Source organism: Geotrypetes seraphini, chromosome 3, assembly GCF_902459505.1.
Source record: "Geotrypetes seraphini chromosome 3, aGeoSer1.1, whole genome shotgun sequence".
Classification (NCBI taxonomy): domain Eukaryota; kingdom Metazoa; phylum Chordata; class Amphibia; order Gymnophiona; family Dermophiidae; genus Geotrypetes; species Geotrypetes seraphini.
Genome location: NC_047086.1, coordinates 338,868,392 through 338,895,137, shown reverse-complemented (window position 1 = coordinate 338,895,137; position 26,746 = coordinate 338,868,392). Strand labels below are relative to the sequence as shown.

The 26,746-nt window shown below is 41.9% G+C and overlaps 1 protein-coding gene across 8 annotated transcripts in view; it reads right to left on the bottom strand.

Annotated features, from left to right (window-relative positions):
• EHBP1 (EH domain binding protein 1) overlaps window positions 1-26,746 on the bottom strand; it is a 617,593-nt gene that overhangs the window by 41,587 nt on the left and 549,260 nt on the right. For all 8 annotated transcript variants that reach the window (XM_033936740.1, XM_033936741.1, XM_033936748.1 and 5 more), the window contains one exon: window positions 9,642-9,741. In XM_033936740.1, the coding sequence (XP_033792631.1) occupies window positions 9,642-9,741 (100 nt within the window). The remainder of the gene's footprint in view (window positions 1-9,641; window positions 9,742-26,746) is intronic.

Genomic DNA, 26,746 nt, shown 5'->3' with positions numbered 1-26,746 from the left:
AGAAGGAGCTCAATCCCTTTTGGTGTCTCAATCTCCAGCCTTCCTTCCTCACATAAGACGTCGCCCTTTCTGAGGCATAGAGCAAAGACTCCTTGACATCCCTGGTTCGAGGCATAGTTCTCCACATCAGTCGAGGCATCCATTGAGGCACAGGTCCTCTTCTCGAGACAGGCCTCGTTTCGCCAGGCCTCGAGACTCTTCGAGGCCTCCAACTCTGAAGTCAAGGACACCACCTCCAGAGCCTTACACCTATGTTTTTTCTCCTGCGAGGGATTCTATCCATTTTCCCAGTGAGTTATCTATACCTGCATATTCAGACCTCAGGTATCAGTACTCCAGAGAGGCTTCACCTTCGTTCTCTGCTTTGCGAGGCGCCTCGAGGTCACTTTCTTCCCCTCGAGGTCAACCTTCCTTGGAGCAGATATCTTTTTCTTCTTTCCTATGTCAAATGAGTAAGGACCTCAATATTACTTTGGACTCTGATTCCAGATACTCTATGGAGTATTTAGAAGAAATGGGTATGTCTCGTCCTCCTGCCCATCAATAGACTTCTTTCTCAAACTTTCAAGCGGAATCTTGAAACACCTTATTCCATTCCTGCTGTATATTTATGCAGTTCCTATAGCTTTTCCCAAAAGTTTCAGTATAATACTAATGGATAACACTTCTTACTTGTTTAACAGAAGTACAGTGGTGCCTCACACAACGAACTTAATTGGTTCCAGGAGCAAGTTTGTTATGCGAAAAGTTCGTTATGTGAAACGCGTTTTCCCATAACAATACATGTTAAAAAAAATAATTCGTTCTGTAGCATAAAATATGCTAAGATGACATAAAAAAAGATAAATTTTTGGTTATTATTTTTATTTAGATACATCTAAAAACATAATTGTTTTTTAAAACAACACACATTTTTTAAATTTAAAGACAGACTAAGTAGAGTCTAATTTTACAGTGAGAGAGGGCAGAGTCTCAGCGGCAAAAACTGGGACTTAACTGTTCATTTTTTTTTTTTTTCTACCGTGTTTCCCCGATGATAAGGCAGGGCCATCAAATAAGACAGCCCCCCCTTTTTAGAAAAAAATGTAAAATAAGGCACCCCCCCGCAAATAAGCCACCCACCGATACCTGCGCTTACCCGAATCGGGTGGTACGGTGGGTGACTCCGTGTGGTCCCTGGCACCCCCGACACGATCGGGGCAAGAGGGAGCTCAAGCCCTCTTGCCCCCCCCAACTCCCCGACACGATCGGGGCAAGAGGGAGCTCAAGCCCTCTTGCCCCCCCGACTCCCCGACACGATCGGGGCAAAAGGGAGCTCAAGCCCTCTTGCCCCCCCGACTCCCCGACACGATCGGGGCAAAAGGGAGCCCAAGCCCTCTTGCCCCGCCGATTCCCCAACTCCCCGACAATATCGGGCCAGGAGGGAGCCCAAGTCCTCCTGGCCACGGCGACCCCCTAACCCCACCCTGCACTACATTACGGGCAGGAGGGATCCCAGGCCCTCCTGCCCTCGACGCAAACCCCCCCTCCCCCCAACGACCGCCCCCCCAAGAACCTCCGACCGCCCCCCCAGCCGACCCGCGACCCCCCTGGCCGACCCCCACGACACCCCCAACCCCCTTCCCCGTACCTTTCTGTAGTTGGCCGGACAGACGGGAGCCAAACCCGCCTGTCCGGCAGGCAGCCAACGACGGAATGAGGCCGGATTGGCCCATCCGTCCCAAAGCTCCGCCTACTGGTGGGGCCTAAGGCGCCTGGGCCAATCAGAATAGGCCCGGGAGCCTTAGGTCCCTCCTGGGGGCAGGGCCTGAGGCACATGGTCGGGTTGGGCCCATGTGCCTCAGGCCCCGCCCCCAGGAGGGACCTAAGGCTCCCGGGCCTATTCTGATTGGCCCAGGCGCCTTAGGCCCCACCAGTAGGCGGAGCTTTGGGACGGATGGGCCAATCCGGCCTCATTCCGTCGTTGGCTGCCTGCCGGACAGGCGGGTTTGGCTCCCGTCTGTCCGGCCAACTACAGAAAGGTACGGGGAAGGGGGTTGGGGGTGTCGTGGGGGTCGGCCAGGGGGGTCGCGGGTCGGCTGGGGGGGCGGTCGGAGGTTCTTGGGGGGGGCGGTCGTTGGGGGGAGGGGGGGTTTGCGTCGAGGGCAGGAGGGCCTGGGATCCCTCCTGCCCGTAATGTAGTGCAGGGTGGGGTTAGGGGGTCGCCGTGGCCAGGAGGACTTGGGCTCCCTCCTGGCCCGATATTGTCGGGGAGTTGGGGAATCGGCGGGGCAAGAGGGCTTGGGCTCCCTTTTGCCCCGATCGTGTCGGGGAGTCGGGGGGGCAAGAGGGCTTGAGCTCCCTTTTGCCCCGATCGTGTCGGGGAGTCGGGGGGGCAAGAGGGAGCCAGGCGGAGAGAGGGCAGTTAAGCGCAGTGCCTGCGCGGAAGGATGCAGCTCGGGCGACTTCGTTGTGTGAAACGAAGTTCGTTGTACGAATCAAGACATAAAGTTCGTTGTGCGCAGCGTGCGCTGTGCGAGGCGTCCGTTGTGTGAGGCACCACTGTATATTAAGCATCTTCATTCTCTCTTAGTAGTTCATAGACAAGCATCTGGAGACACCCATATGTGACTGAGACAAAAAGTAGGCTAACTTAACATCTGACAGGGCAGACTGTCAAGCCGACTGTACCTTTCTACTAGAAAGAATATTATCAAGTTAAGAACCTAATCTTCTCTTCTAGTGCAAAGGGTACAGTAGGCTTGACAAGTGGGATATACCAAAGCAGTCCCCTTAGTCTAGGGTGGGGCAGATGAACCTACTGCAAGCACTGAGGACCCAAAAGCAGTGTCCATTTGTGCCGCCACATCCACTCAGTAAAACTTTGTAAAAATAAGGAGGGTGGACAATGTAGCTGTTCTATAGATATTCTTGGGCAGAAATGCCTGGGATTCTGCCAATGAAGAAGACATGCCTCTGGTGGGATGCACTTTCAAAGAAATTGGCAGCTGTTTACCACAGCCAATGTACACACACAAGATAACTATGTGAATCCATCTGGGGATTGATGCCTTCGAGGCAGGCTTTCCCCGTTTGCTAAAGTTGGTTAACACAAAAAGATGATCAGAAAGATGATATTCATTCGTCACCTCGAGATAACGAAAAAGGATTCTCTTCATGTCCAGTAACGTCAAGACTTTGTTCTTTTTCTTTATGTCTGTGGCTTGGAAAGCCGGAAGCCAGACTTCCTGATTTACATAGAAGGCCAAGACCACTTTTTGTAGAAAGGAAGGCACAATGCACAGAGACATGCCCGCCTCCTTAAATCTGAGGAAGATCTCCCTTCTTGACTGTAGGATCCATCAGTAACGCATTCTGTAGGGTTCACACAGAGTCTTACAGAGGGCCCACAAAACAATATTAAGATTCCACCTTTTTAGGATATCCACAAAGAATATGTATAAACTTGATTTGCATACATTACCTCCATTATATGCAAATTTCTTTTATGCATATCCATTGTGGATATCCTGAGAACCTGACTGACAAGGAGGTACTCCAGGACTGAGTTGAGAAATACTGCTTTAAAGCATGGGGGGCTGGCTACCTGCACCTAGAGAGAGCCAACTTGCACCTTGAGAGAGCCAACAGTATTATGGATAAGGGAGCTGTGTACAGTTTACCTTTTGACCATTGCACCAGCGCTGAAACGTTTTCCAGTACTTAGCATAAGCTGCAATAGTCTCTGACATCTTGGATTGTAAATGGGTAGTTATGATTACCTATGAGTATCCTTTTTGTGCAAAAGTTGTGTGCTCAAGAGCCGAGCCATAAGACCAAAGCATTTTGGATCCTCCAGGTTAATTGGGTCCTGTGACATTAGTGCTGGCAGTAAGGGTAGCCTGAGGCATCTGTCCTGTTGTAGTCATACTTGATCCATGTACCATGGATTTATTTCTTTATTTAATTTGTTTTCTATCTCATCCTCCCCAAAGAGCCCAGGATGTGTTACAGGTCAATATACACAATATACTGTACAGTTAACAGCTTTCAATTTGCCATAGTTACAGTACAAGTTTTTTCAGGTACAAGTTTTTATCCTAACGACACATACTAGGAATCTAATACCAATATCCACAATATATAGTTTAGAGGTTAAATTAGTCATAGTTACAGTGAAAGATTTTGCAATACAAGTTTTTATCCTAACGTAACACATTATCGAGGATCTTATATCATTATATATTTCTTTGTAATCTATTGGTCGTGGGCGGGGGAGATGGTGAACAGGTATGTTTTTATTGCTTTCCTAATGTTGAGGAGTCCTTCAAGGGATTTAATCTGCAAGGGCAGTTGATTCCAGTGGCTCGGTATGAAGTGGGAGTAGGAACGTCGTTTGGCAGTTTGCAGTTAAAGAGCACAGTCAGGGGGCGTTTTGAGGCATATTTCATCCTGGGATCGAAGAAACCAAAACATTGAGTAATTGCAGCCCTTTTACAGATGTCTTAATATCTCTGATGAAATCAATGATTATATTAATGCTTTCATTACAAAGCAGCAGTATTTCCATTTTATAACCTACTAACATGGCTACATTTACCACATGTTCCAGACACAGCCTGTCGCAAGTCTTCTTGAGCTTCTGTTGTATACCCTTTTGCCCCCACACCAGGCAATCCTGATATTTTTGTCCAGGTTCCCGAATTAAACAAGCCTCATAGTCTTCCTCCATCACTCCAGGCAGGCACTTCTTTATAACTGATTTAAGTGTACTGACCTGAGATGGGTCGCTTCCTTTGAATGACCCGGCCTATTATTGGCCATGGGGGAAACACGTACATCAGCTCTTCTGTTGGTCAAGGCTGGACTAGGGTGTCTACGCTGACACTTCCTGGCTTGAATCACCAGCTGAAGTACTGAGGTATTTTCATGTTGTCTGCTGACATCATCAGGTCAACTTTCAGCCTTCCCCAGCACTTCATAATTTTGTTGAAAGCACTCTGGGACAGCGACCTGGATCCAGGGGCTGGCAAATGAGAAAGTTGGCTTGAACACTGTTCACTTCCACTAAATGTGCTGCGGATATGGCTTCTCGGTGGGTTTCCGCCTAACGAAACAACAATTGGGCCTCCAATTTTAACTGAGCACTTCTGGTGCCTCCTTGTCTGTTGACGTTTGCCACCACTGTAGCATTGTCTGAGAAAATCCTAACAACTTTGCCTTCCAGATACTTTGAAAGCTTTCAGTGCTAGCTTGCAGAGAACAGTGGGATAGTAGTATACACTGAAGAAGATGTAGGTGAACTTCTGCCCAAGGCAGCATGTGTATGGTCACTACCATGGACCCCAGCAACTGCAGGTAGTGCCAAGCAATAGGAGCCGTCAATGTCAGGATTTCCAAAATGTGGTGTCTTAGCTTCAGTTTACGCGCTTCTGTAAGTAAAACATGGCCTTCTGCAGTGTTGGACAGAATCCCCAGATACTCCAAGGACTGGAATGGATTCAGATGACTCTTCCACAAATTGATAAACCATTCCAGGTCCTGCAGGAGCTGTACAACTTGTGCCACTGATTGACAATCTTCGGCTTTGGATGGGCTCTGATCAGCCAATCATCCAAGCATAGTTGAACCTGAACCCTGCTTTACACAGGTGTGCTGCAGATACCACCATCATCTTTGTAAAGGTGCAGGGCAACATTACCAACCTGGATGGGAGCACCAAAAATTGGAAATGCCTCTCCAGTATAGAACCTGAGAACCTTCTGTGTGCTGGGAAAATGGGAATACGTAAGTAAGCCTCTGTCAAATCCAGCAAGTCTAGGAATTCCTCTGTAATTATTTCTGGATGCAAAGGACAAAATGTGGACTGGGTCTTAGAACAGCTCATAAGTGAAATTTGTGCTGTGTAAATCTGTGGAAGTTCCAAATTAAATTTATGCAAAGATACTGTAATGACTTCCATACAGTTCACAGGTTTGAAATGTCTGCACATTGTTGGGTCCTTTCCCTGGTCTAGGGCTGCCACAGATTCTTGGCTGTTATCAACCACATTTGCACGCTATGAGGATTCGTTCTGAGGAAGTAAAGACATTGATCCAGACCCCCAGTCATCCTAGTCCTTCTCTGACTGGACCTCCGGTTCCTGCGGTAAAGCTTTCTCCTGGGGAACTGCGCTTTGCAAAGTAAACATCTATGCACCACCATTATGAGATACTCCAGACTGAAGCTTCAAACATCAAACTTACAAAATCAGAGTCAAATCCCTGACCTGGACCTCCAGGGAATCGCTGCAGGGGAACTTCTTGTGTCCTCTTGGGTTCAGAGGCATCTCCTTATTTGCATATTGCCACCAACACCGAATCACCATTTGAGGGCTCTAGGGGAGGATTTATGCCCCAAGAAATGAGTGTCCTGTGAATCTAAGACCCTAGATGGACCAGAGGGGGCTAAGACCAATGCCCCCCCCCACATGCCCCACGGCATGTGGCACATGGATGCTCCTCAGCCAGCCAGCCAGTTCAAAACTAGCATGATACAGGGGTAGAAAGTTTCCAAGTTTATTCTTAGTTTGATATACCAGCCATCACAAGTATCTGGCCAGTTTACAGTATTTAAAATATCTTAAAAAGATCTTTAAAAGTTTTAATTTTTTTTTTTTTTTAAATGATAACATTAAAGTTAAAAAAAGGGTAGTGAAGACAAAACAAGGTGTGATTTGAGGAAAGCTAGGGAGAATGAAAGTTTTAATTACATTTTAAAAATAAGAAATAAAAGGAAGGGAAGATGGGGAGGATAAAACAGAAGGGAAATTGCTTCTTAGAAGTGGTTCTTTGTTGTTTATTTATTTGTTGTTGTTTTTTTGTGTGTATTAGTTTTCCATGATTATGATGCATAGCTGCAAATTTGATATGCATTGTTAAATAAAAATGTTTTAAGATTGGTTTTAAATTTGTTTAAAGAATTTTTGCAGTGGATATGCGGTGGCATTGCATTCCAAAGGGAAGGGGCTGTTACGGAAAAAATGGTATTTCTGGTGTAGTATAGGTCTTTGATTGAGGGAACTGTTAATAGATTTTGGTTGGAAGATCTAAGGGCCCTAGATGGAGCATGTGGAATAAGATATCTGTCCAAGAATGCGGGAGAGTGAGAAAGTTTAATTTTGAAAACTAGTAAAAGTATTTTATATGTTGTTCTATGTGAGACTGGTAGCCAATGAGATTCACAAAGAAGTGGGGTGACGTGGTCATATTTTTTAGCTTTGTAAATGAGTTTAACTGCAGTATTTTGTATCAGTTGGAGTCGGTGGGTTTCTTTTTGGGTTATTCCATGATATAAAGAATTACAGTGGTCTAAGTGTGAAATGACCAGAGAATGGATAAGGATCTGAATAGACGTGGGCTCTAGAACAGAGGTGATGGAACGTATTAGACAGAGTTTATAGAAACTGTTTTTTGTGACCGAACTAATTTGATCATGGTAGTTAAGGTCTTTGTCAAAGATGATTCCTAATAATTTTAGATTGGATTCAAATTGGAGAGGGGTGGAGTCAATGCATATTTGTCCAACTAAGATGTCATTGCTTTTTTGCTGGGAATAAAATCCCTCATGATTTTGCTATGTTCAAGGAGAGTCTGTTGGTTCATAACCATAGGCTGATTTTGTCAAGTTTGAGATTCATTTCTTGAATGTCATTGATTTTTGCTGGGTTTATAGGATGAAGAAGTTGAATATCGTCAGCATAAGAGAAAGGGGTGAATCCAATTGATTGAGTTAGTGTCAAGAGAGGGGCTAGGAAGATATTGAATAGTAAAGGGAATAATATTGAATCTTGTGGGACACCATAGGTTTGAAAAATTGGAGAAGAGGATATTCCTTTAGAGTGTACTCTTATGCCACTATTTTTAAGATGATTAAGAAGAAGATCATGATCAATTGTGTCGAAAGCGGCTGATAGGTCTAGGGATATTAGAAGCACTGATTTTCTATGATCATGGAAATAGTATATGGTGGAGGTAAGACCGAGTAAAGACAGTTCAGTTGAGTAGTTATTGCGAAATCCAGTTTGGTTTGGGTGGCGTACATTGGTTTGTTCAAAAAATCCAGTGTTTTGAGAGATATAGAGGCTTTTAAAATAAAATTGGGAAATCCAAGATGGCTGTTCCAGCAGCATTTTTACACTAAAAATGGCCCAGGAGAGTTATATCAATCTTAAGAAAAGTGATTTTTTTTTGGAGGAGGGGAACCTATAGGAAGCACCAGACACCCTCAAAAGTCCAGTTCCCGAACCATTCTGAAGTCTCTTATAGACAATAATAGGCTATACTCACAGAACTGGTTGGTGCTGTGCCTGCATCAGCTCACACTGCAGCTGGACAATGGAGAAGATCTCTGTCTCAGATAAGCCTCTAGGATTCTTCAGCCACTTGTCTCTTCAGGCTGCCTTCTAGACAGGCTCTGAGTCTGAAACACTGGACCCCACAAAAAAGGATTCCCCCTCCCCCCCCCAACAGCTACAGCCCTCTGATTCAGAGACTATCTTCTCCCAGGCAGAGCTGTCCCAGGAATCCTGGGAACTTCTGAAGCACTAAGAAGCCTCAAGAGTTGGATAAAACCTGAAAATAATAAATCAGATGCAGAACAGAAGAAAAGATATCTTCTCTTCTCACTTGCAGAAGGAACAACTGAGGAACTGAGGCACTACCTAGTAACACAGGAGGCAGAGTTAAAAAATGGAGATGATGCCTTCTGCAAGCCTTGCAGGTGAAGGGAAGAAGCCCACTTGTCAAGCCTGCTGTACCCCTTTGCACTAGAATTATTTTTATGTTATTATCCATGTGACTAATTTATTTGTTTTCATTTATTTGGTCTACAGACTTATCCCAATGCAGCCCTATTTTCAGTCTGTGATTTTATCATGTCTTACTTGTTTTAATATAAATATTTTTTTAATATAAATATATTTTTTGTGACCGTACAGATTCTTGGTCTGCTTTATTTATGCCAGGCCAACCCACCTCGTCTACTGGAGAAAAGGGGTCCTGACTGTATTATATTGTTGATATCACTGAAACAGTTCAGTTTCTCTGATTTTATCTGCTGGTAGGCGGACATAACCCAGTGGTCTGGACTGGTTTAGCAGGATAAAAGGGAATCTTAACTTTACATGCTAAGATTGTGGCACTAAATTGTTAATTACAAATTAGTATTTTTTTTTGTTGACTGACTGAAAACTGGTGTGAAAACACATAAAAAATTCTGCATTGACCCCAAAGTTAGGTGTTGCTAGGCGTCCATGATTAGGGCACCTAGTGGCGCCTAACATAGGTGTCCTGTATAGACTCTGGCCCTAACTGCACATTGCAATTAGTACATGGTATGTAGTGCACGCTTTCAAATGTGCATTCAGCATTGCAGTTGACATTAATGTGCAGTAGAGAACTTGTCTGTGCAGAAAAGCAGAGGGAATGCTGGAAATACTCCTAACAGTAACAGCACTTTTCTTGCACTTGAATTTAAGGTGCAGTGAGTGCAAATATTTACTGCAATTTAGTAGAAAGACCTTTTAATCTTTGTTTATTGATCTTTATTTCCATAGATTCAAGTAGACTAACATGACTACAATGTTACTTTACTCAATATTTATAAAAGATATCAGTACTCACAGAAGTGAAAGCTGGTTCATTCTTCTGATTAAGGCATTTTTCTTATTAACTAACATGAACCATTCCTGCATCATGGCTTCTTCCTCCTCACTGTTTCGCCCTGTAAGAGGATTTGTGGGTCATGTTAAAATGGAAAAAAAAAATCCAGTATAACAGGATATGGCAATTTTCAAACATATAAAATCAATTTTATTTTGCATTGGAATATTTATCTCCCCTTTTACAAAAGTATAGTGTGGTTTTTAGCACCAGTGGCAGCGGTAACAGCTCCAACGCTCATAGAATTCCTATGAGCGTAGGAGCTGTTACTGCTGCGGTGGGTGCTAAAAATCACACTACGCTTTTGTAAAAGGGGGGATTCATTCTAAACTACTAGGAGAAAATTAGAATGTATCTATGCTTAAATACTTGTATGCCCAGACCTGTCACACTCATATAGCTAAAACATATACAGTTTTAGTATTTATTTATTTCATTTTCTATCCCATTTTCCTCGTAGAATGTTTTAAATTAAGTAATGCCAAAATTCGATAAATGGCTCTGAGTTGCATGTGCAAATTTGGACATGTGCCCAAATTGCGTGCACAAAGCTAAATAATGAGCCAATTAGCCAGTTAATTTAAAGGTATGCACCTAAAATTTGTGTGTGGTACCAAAAAGGAGGCATGGAAATGGGAGGGTCCTGGGCGGATTGGAATGTACCTCAAAGTCACACATGTAATTATAGATTTAGGACATTCTATGGCTAACTTTAGGTGTGAGGTTTTGCACCACATATCCACTGGTGCAATAGTTGCAGCTCCTGAGCATAAGTCAAAATTTAGGCACCATTTACAGAATACTGCTTAGGCATCAATTTTTTAGGTGCACTATGTGCCTTATATACTCGAATATAAACCGATCCAAATATAAACTGAGGTATCCTATTTTCCCTCTAAAGAAGGGGGGAAAAAAGGTTGACTTGAATATAAACTGAGGTTAGAAATTTGGGTTATCATGGTGAGCCAATCTATAAAGACTGTTCATCCTCCCTCCCCATCAGCTACCTCGTAAGTCACTAAACATAATACAAATATCTGTGATGCTTATATCCCAAAGATAACATATTCACAATAAGGCCCCTACATAGGAAAACACAACTACAAGCAACCACAAACTTAAATAAATATAGACAAAAATCAAATAAACCTCAAGAAACTATATGCAGTTCACCACCAGAGAAACAGAAACAGCACGCTACACTTTGAATTATAAAAAGCTGCAAATTTACAATAAAACTGCATCTTTTGTTCATGAAATTAAAAATTAAATTATTTTTTTCTACCTTTGTTGTCTATTTTATTCATGTTTATCCCAGTTTCTGCTTTCTTCTGTTGTCTCTTAATTTTCTTTCCAGGGTCTGAAGTCTATCTGCCTCCTCTCATTCCTGTCTTCACTTCTTCTCCTACATCCATCTTAACTTTAACCTTTTCCTTTCAGTTTTCCTCCACTTAATTTTCTATATCTCCATCTGCTTCTATTTCTCCAGGTTTATTTGCTAACTCTTCCCTCTCTCTCCCCTTCCAGCATCTTCTCTTTCTCTCTCTTTCCTCCTTTATTTTCACTCTTCTAACCAGTATCTACTGTCTTGCCCCCTCTATCCAGCATATCCTTTCCTCTCTTTCCTCCAACACCTCATCTCTCTCTCTCTCCCTCCACCTACATCCAAGATCTCTCCCCATCACCTTTTACCATTTGCTTCTTTCAACAGAGTCGCAGAGCAGGCCCGACATGCGAGGCAGGAAGTTGATTCCTCTAGGCGGTGGCTGTGGCGGTCCTCCATGCTGTTTGCCAGCCACTGGGAGGAGGGGGGAGTATCAGAGGCACATCCGGATTGAGCAGCCCTGCCTTTGGTCCTGTCCCAGTCCTGCTAAACTGGCTGGCAATAACGAAGCCAGACACTGCGGGGGCCTTCCCTCTTGCTAAATCGCTATAGGCTCTGCTGATCTCGATCCCACCCCTCAAAATCAGGAAGTACCTTAAGAGGGAGGCGGGATCAACTGGCAGAGCCTATAGCGATTTAGCAAGAGGGAAGACCCTTGCGGTGTCTGGTTTTGTTATTGCCAGCTGGTTTAGTGGGACTGGGACAGGACCAAAGGAAGGGCTGCTCACAATCCAAATGCGCCGCTGACTCCTCACTCCCCCCCTCCTCCCAGTGGCCGGCAAACAGCATGGAATACTGCCACGGCCACCACCGGGAGGAATCAGCTGCCTGCCTCGCATGTCGGGCCTGCCTCTGACCCACAACTCCATTTCCCCCAGCCCGGTAGGCTTAATTTGGATATTTTTTTAAACTACAGTAGTAGACTCAAATATAAACTGAGACCCCCCATTTTTTGGCCCCAAGTCTCGGTTTATATTTGAGTATGTAAGGTAGAATTCAGTTTTAAACAAAGTGTTCCAATACTTAAATCATCTCCAGAGGCTTAATTCTTATGTTTTAAAGAGGAAACACACACACAAAAAAATCATTACAAAAATTACAAGGCTGACAGAAAGATCACAGGAAGTCTAGGTAATAGTGCTAACATCTTCCATCTTTAACAATTTGCTGATATTACTCTTCAGAACTGAATCCAAAACCCAGAAGATTTTAGTACACAAGATCGTAAAAATTGTAAGTATATCTTTACACTCTGAGCATTAGGTTTAACAACCTCAAGGCAGTGAGCCCTACTGACAACAAAATATTTTCTGTTTACGATACTGATGACACATTAGATGACCCCTTGAGCTCTTGTTCGAAAGCATGAAATAACTAACTTCTGTATTGCCACATTTATAACTCAAGTGATATCGCTGTGGCATATGCTTACATATATTTCCTATTCATACTTAGAGATACTGCTTATTATGTCTCGACATTCCCAAGAATAAGAGATTTAAGGCTGTGCATATAATGTTTTGCCAATGCCTAATAAGAGAGCGATAAAGAAAGAAGAGCTCTCAATACCAAACAAACAGATGGTTGCCTAGGAGTAATGTTTGATTTAGGAAGCTGTTTTCAAAATGTTATGCTACATGGTTAAGTGGAATATAAATGCTGGAATTAAACCAACATTCCCTGGTATCTTTTTTTCAGTTCCAAAATTTTATTGAAATTTTATATAGTAACATACAATAAAGCAGAAGAAACATATTAAACAAATTGCTCATAATACTTTTAACACAAAGCTTAGGATATTAAAAGGCAAAATCCTTGAAATGAAACTCCCTCCCCCCCACCCCATCCCATTTGCAGAGTGAAAAAACAACATCCATCCATATCTAAGTGGTATCTAACACAGGTAATAACACTCTATCTGCCTTCTAGATCTTTAAGATCGGAAGGGGCAATACAACTGTCACTAAATGAGTTTTCATGAGTACACTATGAAACAAGGGTATCTGTAATTTCAATTGCAGGGGTGTCATTATGGAACAAATTGACAGGACCATTGAGAGCAGTACCGGATTTACAAAAGTTCACAAAAGTATTGAAAACCACTTTGTTTGTAGAGGCATTTAAATGAATGAATATTAATACTTTATGGAGACGTTGACATTATCGTATGTGGAGGGATTATAGTGAATGAAGACAATTTTTATGGAGATTTACATTCTTGAATGTTATTGTATGTGTGAGCAAGAAATTTTTTAAACAAAATAAAAAATAAATAAATAATCTTAGATCATGAAAATACTAATTTTCTTGATCCTATTTTATCTTTTACAGTACACTATTTCCAATTTCTATCTCTAACAAATTTTGTGAAATAGAATACAAATCTGAATTTCTCTTGTTCCTTATAAACATCTTCTCAGCATTATTATGAGGTCAAAAAATTGGCTACACAGATGCATCTCTTTTGGAAAATTTTTGGAAACAAATTTTTTTAAAAGATCAAAGGTTTTATTGTTTTACAGTAGTTTAAATCTGTCTTTTAGGGTTGCAGTATTTGTATTCACTTTCAGCCATGTGATGCCCTGACATTGGTCATGTGAAACGGGATGCGATAGGCACAAATCCCTAAGCAGCAACAAAAGAAGAAAGAACAAAAAGAAAAAGCTAAGAAAAAGCATGCAATTTGGAAAATGGCCAATTGTATCCTGGTGAAGGCATTTTTTTGATCAATGAAATGACACACGGTGCAATATTAATAGATGGAGGTTTATAGGACACATGTGCCTATATTGTCAGCTGTCACAATCACATTAACAAATTAAAATGCTGAAAGTTTAATTTAAAATGACTATTTTCAAACAGAAATTAAATGTTAATACAGTTTGGAATCAGCAATACAATAACTGCAATGAAAGACAGGTGACACTTAGGAAAACCCACACATTTGTATACGTTATTTATGATCAATCCCTATAAAAATAAAAGCACATATTTTTTAAATTCACATGCTTACTCTGTAATTAAGTTATTCTGAATATACTGGAAGCTCATACAATGACTCTTGTGGCAAGTTTGAAAAATGTGAAAAATATTAATTCTAAGAAACATTTGAAATTCAAAATGATAATAGAATCTAAGTTGCCTTCCAGACAAACACTATCACACAGATTATTTAAATGGAACAAAAACTGTCTGAGGCCACATCGATCCTGTGTGTTTAAAACTGCTTATCTTCTGTGGTTCAATATGATGGCAATCTAACAATGGCACAATAAAGTAAAACCTACTTTTCCTATAATACGTATTGCTTTAGATTTTTTTTTAGATTTTTTTTTAAACAGGGGAAAAAGCTTTTAAAGACAACAAGTTGAACAATTACAAATTAATCCGGACTTTAATAACTGGTTAAAGACCTTGTCAGCTTTATAAGAAACAAAAAAATATTAAAGCCACCGATCACAGCTAGCTTTTCTCATTTCTCCTCTAACCATGTGTTATTTAATCCAATACTAGTAATCCAATTTGTCCATCAGACTTTTAAAGGGCAGAATGCAACTTCTGCAGCTTAGACACTTTTCAAAGTACAATATATTTTTTCAAATGAATGCTGAATGTTTCATTTTTCCTTTACTGTTCCCTGTGCTAATGTATGAAGAGGAAAAAAAAAAAAAAAGAACAAGATGAACATTGTTCATACTGATTAAGTAAGAGCTCATTAAAGAGCTGTCAGTGCCTTACTTTGAATATGCATGAAGCATATAATCAGATCTGGTACCGTCACTAGAGGAGAATACGGTAAGTACAAAGGATTGATTTAATTACTCAGAGTGGGCTGGCGTGGTTAAAGCAGTCTTGTTAATGTTGAAGAAAAGGAAGTTGAAGGAGGTTGTATTTGGGCACTCATTTAAAAAAAAAAATTCCAGTTTAGCTTTTGCCACAATACTCAGTCTCAGGATAAAGCACTTTGCATTGTAATTTACAGTAAAATGAAGCCTTAAGTTTTTCAAAATTGCCATCATCCTCATCTTGTTTAACCTAAGCCTGTTATTTACACAGCTACTAAAATTTACTTATTTTTGCCAAGCCAATGGAGTTACGATTCAGAATCTGTCGATGCGGGTGCTATAGAAATTCATATGTCACAGATTCATAATTCATTATCTGATGTTTTTAAACCATAAAATGAAAACAAATTCCACACTCAATAAATAGGAGTTTTTGAAACAGCAGTACCATAAACTAAAGTATTGCTAACAGTTACTTTGTAAATATGAGTTTGAAGATTGCCTATGCATGATCTTCAGATAAGAAGTTATTGCTATGCTATCAAAAGCTCACTTTGTCTCTTTTCTGCCGTGGAGGGGCATAATCGAAAGGGACGTCTAAGTCCGTTTACGCCCATTTCTCAAGTCGTCCAAAGTCAAAAAGAGCCTAAGTCCCATTTTCAAAAGAGACGTCCAACGTCTTTTGACTTTTGAAAATCGTCCAATTACACATCCTGAAGATCTGATCATTAAAGCACATGTCCGTCCAAGTCCAAAACGTCTAGAACAAGCTCTGTTGGACTTGGGAGGGGCCTGCAAAGTGATGGACAGAATACCCAGACAGGGCACCTAAATAGTGGGGTACCTTTCAGGGCACTGCTGTGAACTTCACAAACAGGGTGCCATGGCTTCTCCTCACTACAGCTCCCTTATAGGTGACGGTGAGCCCCCCAAACCACCTCCAGAATCCCCTAGACCCACTTATCTACCACCCCAATAGCCCATATGGCTGTAGGAGCCACTTATATGCCAGTAAAAAAGGGTTTGGGGGGTGTATAGGGCAGTGCACATGTTTAAGTATCAATGCAGTGATTACAGGGGCTTATGGGCTTGGGTCCTCCTCTCTATGGGTCCCTAACCAACCCCCAAGACAACTTAAGCTGCCTCTGTGCTGGACGACTAGGCTTTCCTATGCCAGGCGGCCAGGTGATGATGGTCTGGAGGCTGAATTTTAAAGTTGTGATTAAAATTTTTATGGGGGTGGGGGAGTCAGTGACCACTGGGGTAGTGTGTGGGGGTCTGTTTTATGTGTTTTCAGTGCATATCTGGTGAGTTTAGGTGGGTTTTTGTGACTTAGACCATGTTTTACATGGTCTAAGTAACAACGTCCAAGTTCCGTCGATTGTGGGCTGTATCACTTTTGGTTATACGTGCTGTACGACTAAGTCTAAGCCGGCCCACGTCCCGCCCAACTCCCGCTCTTGACACTCCTCCCGAAACGCCTCATTTAGCTTTGGACGTTGAGCGGCACTATGGGGGCCTAAGTCGTTTAGAAATACATCCAAAACCAGGTTTGATTATCGGCGCTTGGACGTTTTTGAGAAATGTTCGTCCAAGTGCCGACTTAGGCCGGTTTTTGGATGTTTTTCTCTTTCGATTATGGGCCCCATAGTGTTTAATCTACAAAATAGCTAAATAAGTGTACCCAGTGCCTCTGCTGTGGAAAAAGCACAGAAATCTGGAATGCAGCCTACAGGAGTGTGTCTGGCTACAACTACTGGCCAATATGAGAGCAATCTTGTACTAGATTTTGAAAGAGAGTATAGATTTATGCCTCTTGACTAGGCGACTGCCACTGCAAAGGCTGTGTTGAAAGAAAATGGGAAAATAGTTGGTGGGGGAGAGGAGGAACTCTTCCTGTGATTTGCACATTAAGGCTCATGACTCTCAAGAGGGCTAAATTCAGCAAGACCTTGATGGACAAATAAATAACATGGCTTAAAAATATTGCTGAGAAACACATTTTCCTGATAAAGAAGTCTGTACAGTTCTGTAGAATAATTTCTCAGTTCCAGTTGGCAAATATGTCTGCCTTGAGATCTACCCCAAATTATGTTTGCATTCAAGGTGCTCTAGATCTGTACATCCCCAAATTTGTGTTCTCACACTTTTCCGGGAGAAAGCATGCTATAGGAGACACTTCATACCCTCTTTCATCAAGCAGCACAAGCTAAATACAGAACCGCCATTCTATTCCTATGGGCGGCCCAGCATTTGACTCATAGGAACCAACTTTTCAAAAATGATTGGGGGTGCTCAACAACTCCGCCCCCCCAATAATAGTACTAATTGTAATACCATTTTTCATATATGCACATACAATATAAGGCTTCTTTTACTAAGGTGCGCTAGCGTTTTTAGCACACGTAGGATATTACTGCGCGCTAGAACTAACGCCAGCTTAATGCTGGTGTTAAGGTCTAGCGCATGTGGCAATTCAGCGTGTGCTATTCCGCACGTTAATGCCCTAATGCAACTTAGTAAAAGGAGCCCATAATCTTATTAACAATACTTAAGGTTAACCACAAAATTAAACTACACTCTATGCTTCTCAACATTCATTCCTATCAGAATACCTGACCTTAGTCACACATGTGCAACACAGATAACCCCTATGCAAATAAAGGACCAAACTAAAAGTACTAATATCCACAAATGAAACCCTAAGGTGCCAGACTCTATACAGATTTCAACACCAGAGAAACAGAAAGAAAATAATTTTGTCCTGGACAGTGCAAAATATAGACAGCAGATATAAATTCTCAAAACTGACACATTTAAATCACTAAATTGAAAATACAATCATTTTTCCTATCTTTATTGTCTGGTGATTTAATTTTCTAATCATCTTTTCCCAGGCTCTAGTTGCACTTCTTTCTGTCTGTGCTCTTAACTGTGTTTCCAGGGCCTTCTTATCCATTTGCTGGTTTTCTCTCCTTCTTCGCTTTCTGCCCTACATCTATCTTTGGCATTAACTTTTTTTTTAATGACATTAACTTTTAACATTCAATTTTATTCCATTTTTCTGCTTTCTTCTCAAGATCTATCTACTTTTCCATGTCTTCCCTTCCCATCTATCCATGTGTACCATCTCCTCCCTCTTTCTTCCCCCCATTCCCATCTATCCTTAAGAAGCATTTTTTTCTCTCTTCCCTTCCACATCCATTGCTGTGCACCATCTCCTCCCTCTCTCTCCCCTTCCCCCTCCATCCCTATGAACAATCTCCTCCTTCTCTCTCCATTCTCCTGTAGTATGACATCTTTGTCTTCCCCCTTCCCACCTTATGTTATGGCATTTTTCTCCTCTTCTTCCCATAGCCTGGCATCTCTCTCTCCTTCCCTCCCCTTCCTGTGGTCCAACATCTCTCTCCATCCCTTCTCCCCTTCTTATGGTCTGGCATCTCTCTCCTCTCCTTCCCTTAGTCTAGCATCTCTCTTCTCTCCTTCCTTTCCATTCCCTGGTCTGGAATCTCTCTCTCCCATCTTCCCTTCTATGGAATCTGACATGTCTCCCTTCCTTGGATCTTCTCTCCTCCCTCCCAGTGTAACATTTCTCCCTCCCTTCCTCCTTTCTGCTCCTTGGTGTGCAACATCTCCCCTCCCCCCTATCTGCGTTTCCCCCTGCTATCATCCCTCACCATCCCCACCCCAACTTAAAACAGCTCCAGGGGGCTATGTGGTCCAGGCGTCTCTTCCCCTTCTGTCCATCTCCCTCCCTCCCTTCCCCTCACCTTCCCGGTCTCCTTTCAAAGTCAAAATCTTCTTTTTCAGAGAGGCCCTGATTTGGCAGCCATTCTCACAGGCTGCTAAAGCTGCCCTAAAGCTTTTTCTCTGCTACAATCCTCCCAGGTAGAAACAGGAAGTTGCTTCAGAGGGAGACGGATCGCAGTAGCTTTGAGGCTGAGAGCTTGGAGGCAGCGCTGGTAGCTTGTGAGAATGGCTGCCACGTTGAGGCCCACTGGAAAAGATTTTGATTTTGAAAGGAAACTGGGACAGCAGTGGTGTACCTAGTATATTTGACACCTGGGTCTGATCATTTTTTAACACCTCCTTCCTAATAAAAAAATATGTTAGTAATAATCCATGAGTCAGTCACACAACAAGGGTGCACCTAGGAAAAGGCAGCATCTTAAACACTGCAGTGAGTACTAGAACATCAATACACCCATTATAAAACTAAACAAGCCAGATTAATACAGATCAATCCTTCAGTCAATGCTAACAGAAAACAATGTCTTTTTCATACATACAGAACACAGATATACTCTCACTCAGTATGGAATAAGTAATCACAAACTTAAAATAGAAATATGTAGATAAAAGTTAAACTGAACCAGTAAGAAGCCAGACTCTACATACAGTGAAACACCACAGAAAGAGTGAAACATGGCCCCCTAATACTGTGTAAAATATAAAGACAGTAGATGTAAATTTGAAAACCTGACAAATAACAATCACTACTTTACAAATTAACAAATAGAAATAAAACAAAAATGGAAAATAAGAAAATACCATTTTATTGGATTAATCCATTTTTCAATTAGCTTTCAGAGGCCAAAACCTCCTTCTTCAGGTATCCTGTCCTGAGGAAGGGGATTTGAACTCTGAAAGTTAGTAAAAAAATGTATTAAAATTAGCCCAATAAAAAGATTACCTTATTTCCATTTTCTGTTTATAAACATTTATCAATACAACTACAATACTATTTTATTCTAAAGCAGTGTATCACAAACTGTGTGCTGCTGCACACTAGTGTGCCTCCTGAGATTTCAGGTGTGCCGTGGCACACAGGGGAGGAGGAAAGGCACCAGTGCAGGCACTGGCTGACTGCCTATAGAATGTGCCTCTTGCAGCGAGAGGCACATCCTGTAGGCAATCAGCCAGCACCAACACCTCTCCTCTCTTCCCTGCTGGCACCCCCCACTGGCGGCTCAGGGCCCATCTGAAGCGCCTTTGTGTATGCGGGGACATCAACATGATGATGTCACACATTGATGTCATCATGGCGATGCCCGCACACTTCCGGGTACCTCTAGTTGCAGCCACTACCTTTAGTGTGCCGCAGCTTGAGAAAGTTTGTGAGACACTGTTCTAAAGTAAGAACAAAAAAATATTTTTTCTTCCATTTGGTGTTTCTGCTTTAATCATCTTCGCTTCACTCTCTTCTTTCTATCTACATCTGTCCTCTCTTACACTTCCATGCAGCATCTTCCCCTTTCATCCAGCCTGTCCTCCTGAGCTGTCCCTTCCATCCACTGTCTGCCCCTTTCATATGCCTTTCATATGGCATCTTCCCTTTTTCTATGTCCCTTCCATAAACTGTCTATCCTGTGTCTCTTGTACATGACTCATTTCAGCTTCACTTCCTCTCCATTTTGCTCTGTCTCTACCCCTCTCCTATGCTCTGGCATCGCTCTTTTCTTTTCCTTCCTTCCTTCCTTCCCATCCCACCCCATGGTCTGGTATCTCTGTCTCCTTCTTTTCTCTCCCCACCACACCTTGGCATCTCTATTTTCTCCTTCCGTTCCATCTCTTCCTCCCCCCTCCATGGTCTGGTATCTCCTCTCCTTTCTTTCTCATTAGTCAGACTTGTTGGGCCGTAGGCCCTTTTCTGCCGTCATATTCTATGTTTCCCTTCCCTCCCCCAATGTCCTGGCATCTCTCTCCTTTCCTTCTCTTCCATCTATCCCTCCTCCTCCATGCTCTGGCATCTCCTCTCCTTCCTTTCTCCTTGGTCTGGCACCTCTGCCTTCTTCCCTTCCCTCCAAACCCTGACATCTCTCCCTCCCCTTCCATGGTCTGGCATCTCCTTTCCTTCCTTCCTTTCCCTCCCTTTCCCCAGTCAGGTGCAGCAATTCTCTCCCTTTCCGCTCCCCTCCCTCTCTTTGCCATTCCCTCCCCATTTGACAGTGCAGCGTTCACAACTCGCTGCTCTTGTTGACTTTGGGCCTTCCTCTTTGCTGGGTACTGCCTTTGTGGAAACATGAAGTAGGCGGGACCCAGCAGAGAGGAAGGCCCAAAGCTGACAAGAGCAGCGAGTTGTGAATGCTGCTGCTGCCGGAAAATGTTCATGACACTGGCCTCTAGCACCTCCTTATGGGCTGCATCTGCGGTGGACCGCCCTCCCTCCCTTGGTACGCCACTGCGGGAAGGTGAGGGGAAGGGAGGGAGGTGGACCGCATGCTGGCCCTGGTCATATGAGGTCCCCAAAATATTGGGGGTACTCAGGCACCCACAGAACTGGTGCTTAGCTCAGCAGCACTGCTTGATAAAAAGTGGGGTCAGTTTGTTTGACTGACTTTCTTTATGACCCTTTGAGATTTGCAGCCCTACCAAATGAATCAAGAATTCTCTCTTCATTAGCTAAAAATAGATTAAAATAATGATAATAAAAGAGGCCAGTAGATTGCATAAAAATATAACCATTCAAAATCAAGCTTCACAATACACTTTTTAAATTTTGCTTTTAAGTTTAGATATTTGAAAATCTGTCAGTACTTCAGCTCACACAGTTTGAACTAATTTTCAATTGAACCACTGAGACGCCTAGAGAGATAGTACTTGCAGATATATGCACCTTTTTTCCCCTCTTTCCAAAAGGCATGTAATCTTATAATACAAAATCACATACACTACAACTCAAAAAAATTGAAGGGAGATAGGTTCAGAACAAATGCTAGGAAGTTCTTCTTCACGCAGAGGTTGGTGAACACCTGGAATACGCTTCCAGAGGAGGTGGTAGAGCAGAGTACGACTTTGGGGTTCAAAAGGGGATTGGACGAGTTGATGAAGGAAAAGGGGATCCATGGGTACAATTAGAGGGTTACTATACAGTACAGAAGGCTGTAAAGTAATAGAATAGTAGAGTAATAGATCACTACAGGTCATTGACCTGGGAGGCCATCGCGGGAGCGGACTGCTGGGCGTGATGGACCTATGGTCTGACTCAGCAGAGGCAATGCTTATGTGCTTATTTCCCACTCTTGGGGAATGCATCTGCTCAAGCATATACTTTTACCTGTTATTATTATCCCTGGTTTTATTATTGTAAACTGCTTTGATTTGACAATTCCTGTTAGTAATTGCGGTATATCAAATAAAATAACTGTGACTGTATCCACAGGGAGGGTGGGCAAGTTTTACACAACCAATTTACTGTGCTCGGGTAAATCACCATTTACTTGTGTAAATGGCTTTTGAATATAGTAACATAGTAAATGATGGCAGATAAAGATCTGAACAATCCACCATCTGTCCATTAGTTATTCACATTAAAAATACATGATTAAATTAACTTGTCTCTTCTTTGAAATTTCTGGGCCTTAGACTAAAGTCCACCTGGTATTGTCCTAGGTTCCAACTGCTGAAGTTGCCATCTAAGCTCACTCTCGCCTATCCAACCATTCTGTTGTTTGCAGGATATCTACTGTAAAGCCTGTCCATTAATGTCCTCATGTCCAAGTTAGTGGAGTCCAAGTTGATGCCCTCCCCAGCCCATCCTACATCGAATCACCATATATGGGATACAAACTGTACAAGTCTGTCGAACACTGGCCTTAGTTCTTTAATTTATACCATTTGTTTTCTAATTAGAGATCCTCTGTGCTTATCCCACGCTTTTTTGAAGTCCATCACCGTTTTCCTCTCCACCACCTCCCTCAGGAGGGCATTTCTAGGCATCCACCACCCTCTCCGTGAAAAAGAATTTCCTAACATTACTCTTAAGTCTTCCTCCATGCAACCTCAAGTTATGCCCTCTAGTTTTACCATTTTCCCTTCTCTTGAAAATATTTAGTTCTATATTAATACCTTTCAAGTATTTAAATGTCTGTAACATATCTTTCCTGTCCCTCCATTCCTCAACCTCTAAGGATTGGCCGGGTACAATTTTATCCCATGTGAGCAACAAGTTCAAAAAAAATTTTGTGTGAGCAACAAGTTCTAAAAACCAACAATTTTCCATTTTTGCAAGTATTTTTGTGAGCAGCCATGTAAAATCTGTGAGCGACACTCCTAGAGGGTATGAGCAATAGCTTAGAGGGAACATAGCTCATAGCCAGCCCTTTTTTGGGCACCTTGACTAGAGGCATTAAGATTGAAATTAGAGAATGACACGGGGACAAATTTTTCCCCATCCCCGCGGGAACTCATTTTCCCGTCCCACCCCCGTGAGTTCTTTTCCTGCCCCTGCCCTATTCCTGAAAGCTCCGTCCTCATCTGCACAAGCATCAAACACTTTTAAATCATAAGTATTTGAGGCTTGTGCGGTTATGTCAGAGCTTACAGGAATGGGGCAAGGACAGGGACAGCAATAAAACTCATGGGGACGGGATGGGGAAATTGAATTTCTGTGGGGACGGGGACAAATTTGTCCCCATGTCATTCGTAATTGATATCACTGCTTGATTGAGGTGGCTACTACAAAAGAGAATTGAGGCAAACACAAAATAGTAGTGAAATTTACACTAAAATTATGCAGCCTTATATGTTTTGTAGATAAATAGACAACCTTGGATTTCTATGCAGTCAATAAAGCACTTACCATCACAAAATTTCTCAGTTATAAAAAAAAATAATAATAATGGTAAATCGTTTTTAATTAATTATGTTTTGGGGTAAATATGCAATCTAAATTTCTCAATTTTAAAAAGATTGTTTAATTGAAAATTGTGCTTTGCAAGAATATACATACAAGTTGTGTTTTATTTTACCTACCTGCTTCCTTTTTAAACCAGATGACACCACTTTCAACTCTCCTCTTTGTGTGTTACTGGGATCATTAATAGTTTCTTAATAGGTAAAATTGTTAACCTGTGACATGTGATCTCTGATGACAAGGAGTTCACCAGTTACACATAAAGGGGGTTATATAGCCATATTTGATGTCTAATGGATGATTTCTCTAGAACTTTCTGAAAAGAAGGAAAAACTTTTATTGGCCATGTATAGGAGTTCCCACTTTGCCGGGCTCACAACAATATTCAGTGCCGCTGAATACTTATTTATTTAAAACTTTTTTTATACCATTTCCAAAAGACTAAACGAATTAAAACACACAAGATAAAAACAAATATCTGCTCTAACTGCTTAAATCAAAAGTGGCCACTACAGGGGTGATCCAAGTTGGGGAGGAGCCAGGAGGTATGCAGTTATTGGTGACATTTAGTGCTAAGCAACCAGATAAGACCACACATATAGCTGTCCTATGTTTGGCCCCTTAGCTATGTGGATGTGGTTATTGAACATTGGTTAGTAACTACATAACTACCAGGTAACAACCAACCAATCCATTGTGCTCCCCTTATCCCCCTCCCCAAATGTCCTCTTAAGAGCACTATCCCTCCCATCCCCCCCTCCCAGGAAAGCTGCTTTCCTTAGCATGGTCCCACTTTCAAAGCCACTTCACTCAGAAAAGTAGAGCCCCACTTACAAGGTCTCCTGACACCCCATCACTCCAGCAAAGCACAGCCAAATTTCCACAGGATCCTAACCACTCTTCAACCCCTATCAAAGCACAGTCTCACTTCCAAAGGTTCCCTAACCCTCTAAGCCAGGGGTGTCAAACTTAATCACATAAGGGGCCGAAATCTAAAACACAGGCTAAGTCCTTTTTATTAATATACTTAGTCTTAGTAGAAGTATAGATCCTTCCTCATCCTGAGATACCATTCCAGCGATCAACCATGTTTATTTTCACCTCATAGTTGTTACCATATTTAATCCAAACTTTATTCAAATAGTCAATCTAGGAATAGTCAGTGGAACGCTTTTTTGTTTGGCGGGGCCTGAAAACTCTGCCCCAGACCCTGTCCCCATAATAGTACTAATTGTAATACCATTTTTCTCATTCACTTTCATCTATCTATCTATCTATCTATCTATCTATCTATCTATCTATCTATCTATCTATCTATCTATCTTATTAACAACCCATAATGGTTAACCACAAAATTAAACTGTATGCTTCTCAACATTCATTCCTACCAGAACACCTGGTCTTGGTCATACATGCAAAACACAGATAACCTCTATGCAAATATGGGACCACAAACTAACCCCCTCTTTTACTGAGGCACGCTAGCCGATTTAGCGTGTGCTAAATCGGCCAGTGTGCCTTAGTAAAAGACCCCCTCATTGCGTGCGTCTGGTAGTGCTATAGAAATATTTAATAGTAGTAGTAGTAGTAGTAGTAGTAAAAGTACTAATATATATAAATGAAACCCTAAGATGCAAGACTCTGCATGCAGTACAACCCAGAGAAATAGAAACAAATGCATTTCTTTCTGAACAGTGCAAAATATACACAGCAGATGTAAATTCTCAAAACTGACACAATTCAATCACTAAAGTGAAAATAAAATCATTTACCCTATCTTTGTTGTCTAGTGATTTTGTTTCTCAAACCATCTTTTCCCAGTCTCTGGCTGCACTTCCTTCTGTCTGTGCTCTTAACTGTGTATCCATGGCCACCTTATCCATTTGCTGTTTTTCTCTCCTTCACTTTCTGCCATACATCTATCTTTCTCAAAGAGTCCAAATCAGATGTTTACTTTTAAATTAATCCTCAAACTTGGGTTCACAAATAATTAATACTACTACAAACCCAAGTACTCGATAATAGTGTAGACTTATCTTTGTAGTTCTTCTCAAGAAAAGCTCCTTTTTAAACTTTCTTTTAAGCCTCCCACGGGACCTCAGAAACACAACTCGCCACTCAAGATGATATCACAGCGGTAAGCTTGAAGTGTTGCCTCCTCACTGGTCCTTATTAACTATTCATTAGGTAATTTTTACTTGATATTTTAAAGTGTATTTTTATTTAAAGTGCCTGTTTGTAAAGTGTTTCACAGTGTTTTAAAGTGCTTTTTAATGCAAATTCATGAAAATTATTAGAAAATCTTTTACTTATCTTTTTTTATAACAATCGGGGAAAGCTCTGATCTGACATGTTTCGTGTATAATACACTTTATCAAGGGTCATTTTCCCTAAAACAAGATCAAATTATATTTCAAAACACATATTAGAATTAGCAACGAGTGCAGTCAGTAAACACAATTTCCTTTACACAAGCACTCACCACAATCATTCTGTCGCCTCCCGACTAACTGATTAAAGTATGCCAAGATGGTGGCAGCTTTTTTTCTTTCACATTTAACCTCTTTCCAAACCAGCTGACTTTTGACATCACCGCACAGACGGCATGTTCAGAACAGGGACGTCCATTCTAGCTCTCCATTCAATCCCCCAGGCTCCATCAGATTTAATCTATAAATCCACCTCTGTTCAAGTAAATTTAAACACCATTCCTCATTACCACCCACCCTCCCTTCGATCTGGTCTATAATGTGCCATCTAAGATCTCCTAAATTATGATTTTTATTTAGCCTGTGTTGGACCAACGGAGCCTGCAATGCTTTCGTTGAAATACAAGATTTATGTTCCGTCAAACGAAACTTGACAGGTCTACTTGTCCGCCCAATATATATTAATTCATAGGGGCAGACAATGAGATAAATAACATATCTGCTGCATTAAAAAGCACTTTAAAACACTGTAAAGCACTTTACAAACAGGCAAATTACGTAAAAACACATGCACGTTGTGCAAAACGCATGCCTGAAGCGTGCTGTGAGCTTCTGCTTTTGGAAAGGTGGTGTCGGAATCACACTAGCACAGGACGGTGTGCACTGCAGTGAGTGTTTGCTTTGGGAGAAGGTATTGAGATCGGACTAGGACTGGACGATGCAGAAGAGTAAGAACATAAGAAGCTGCCTCCACTGGGTCAGACCAGAGGTCCATCGCGCCCAGCAGTCCGCTCCCGCGGCGGCCCATCAGGTCCATGACCTGTAAGTTGATA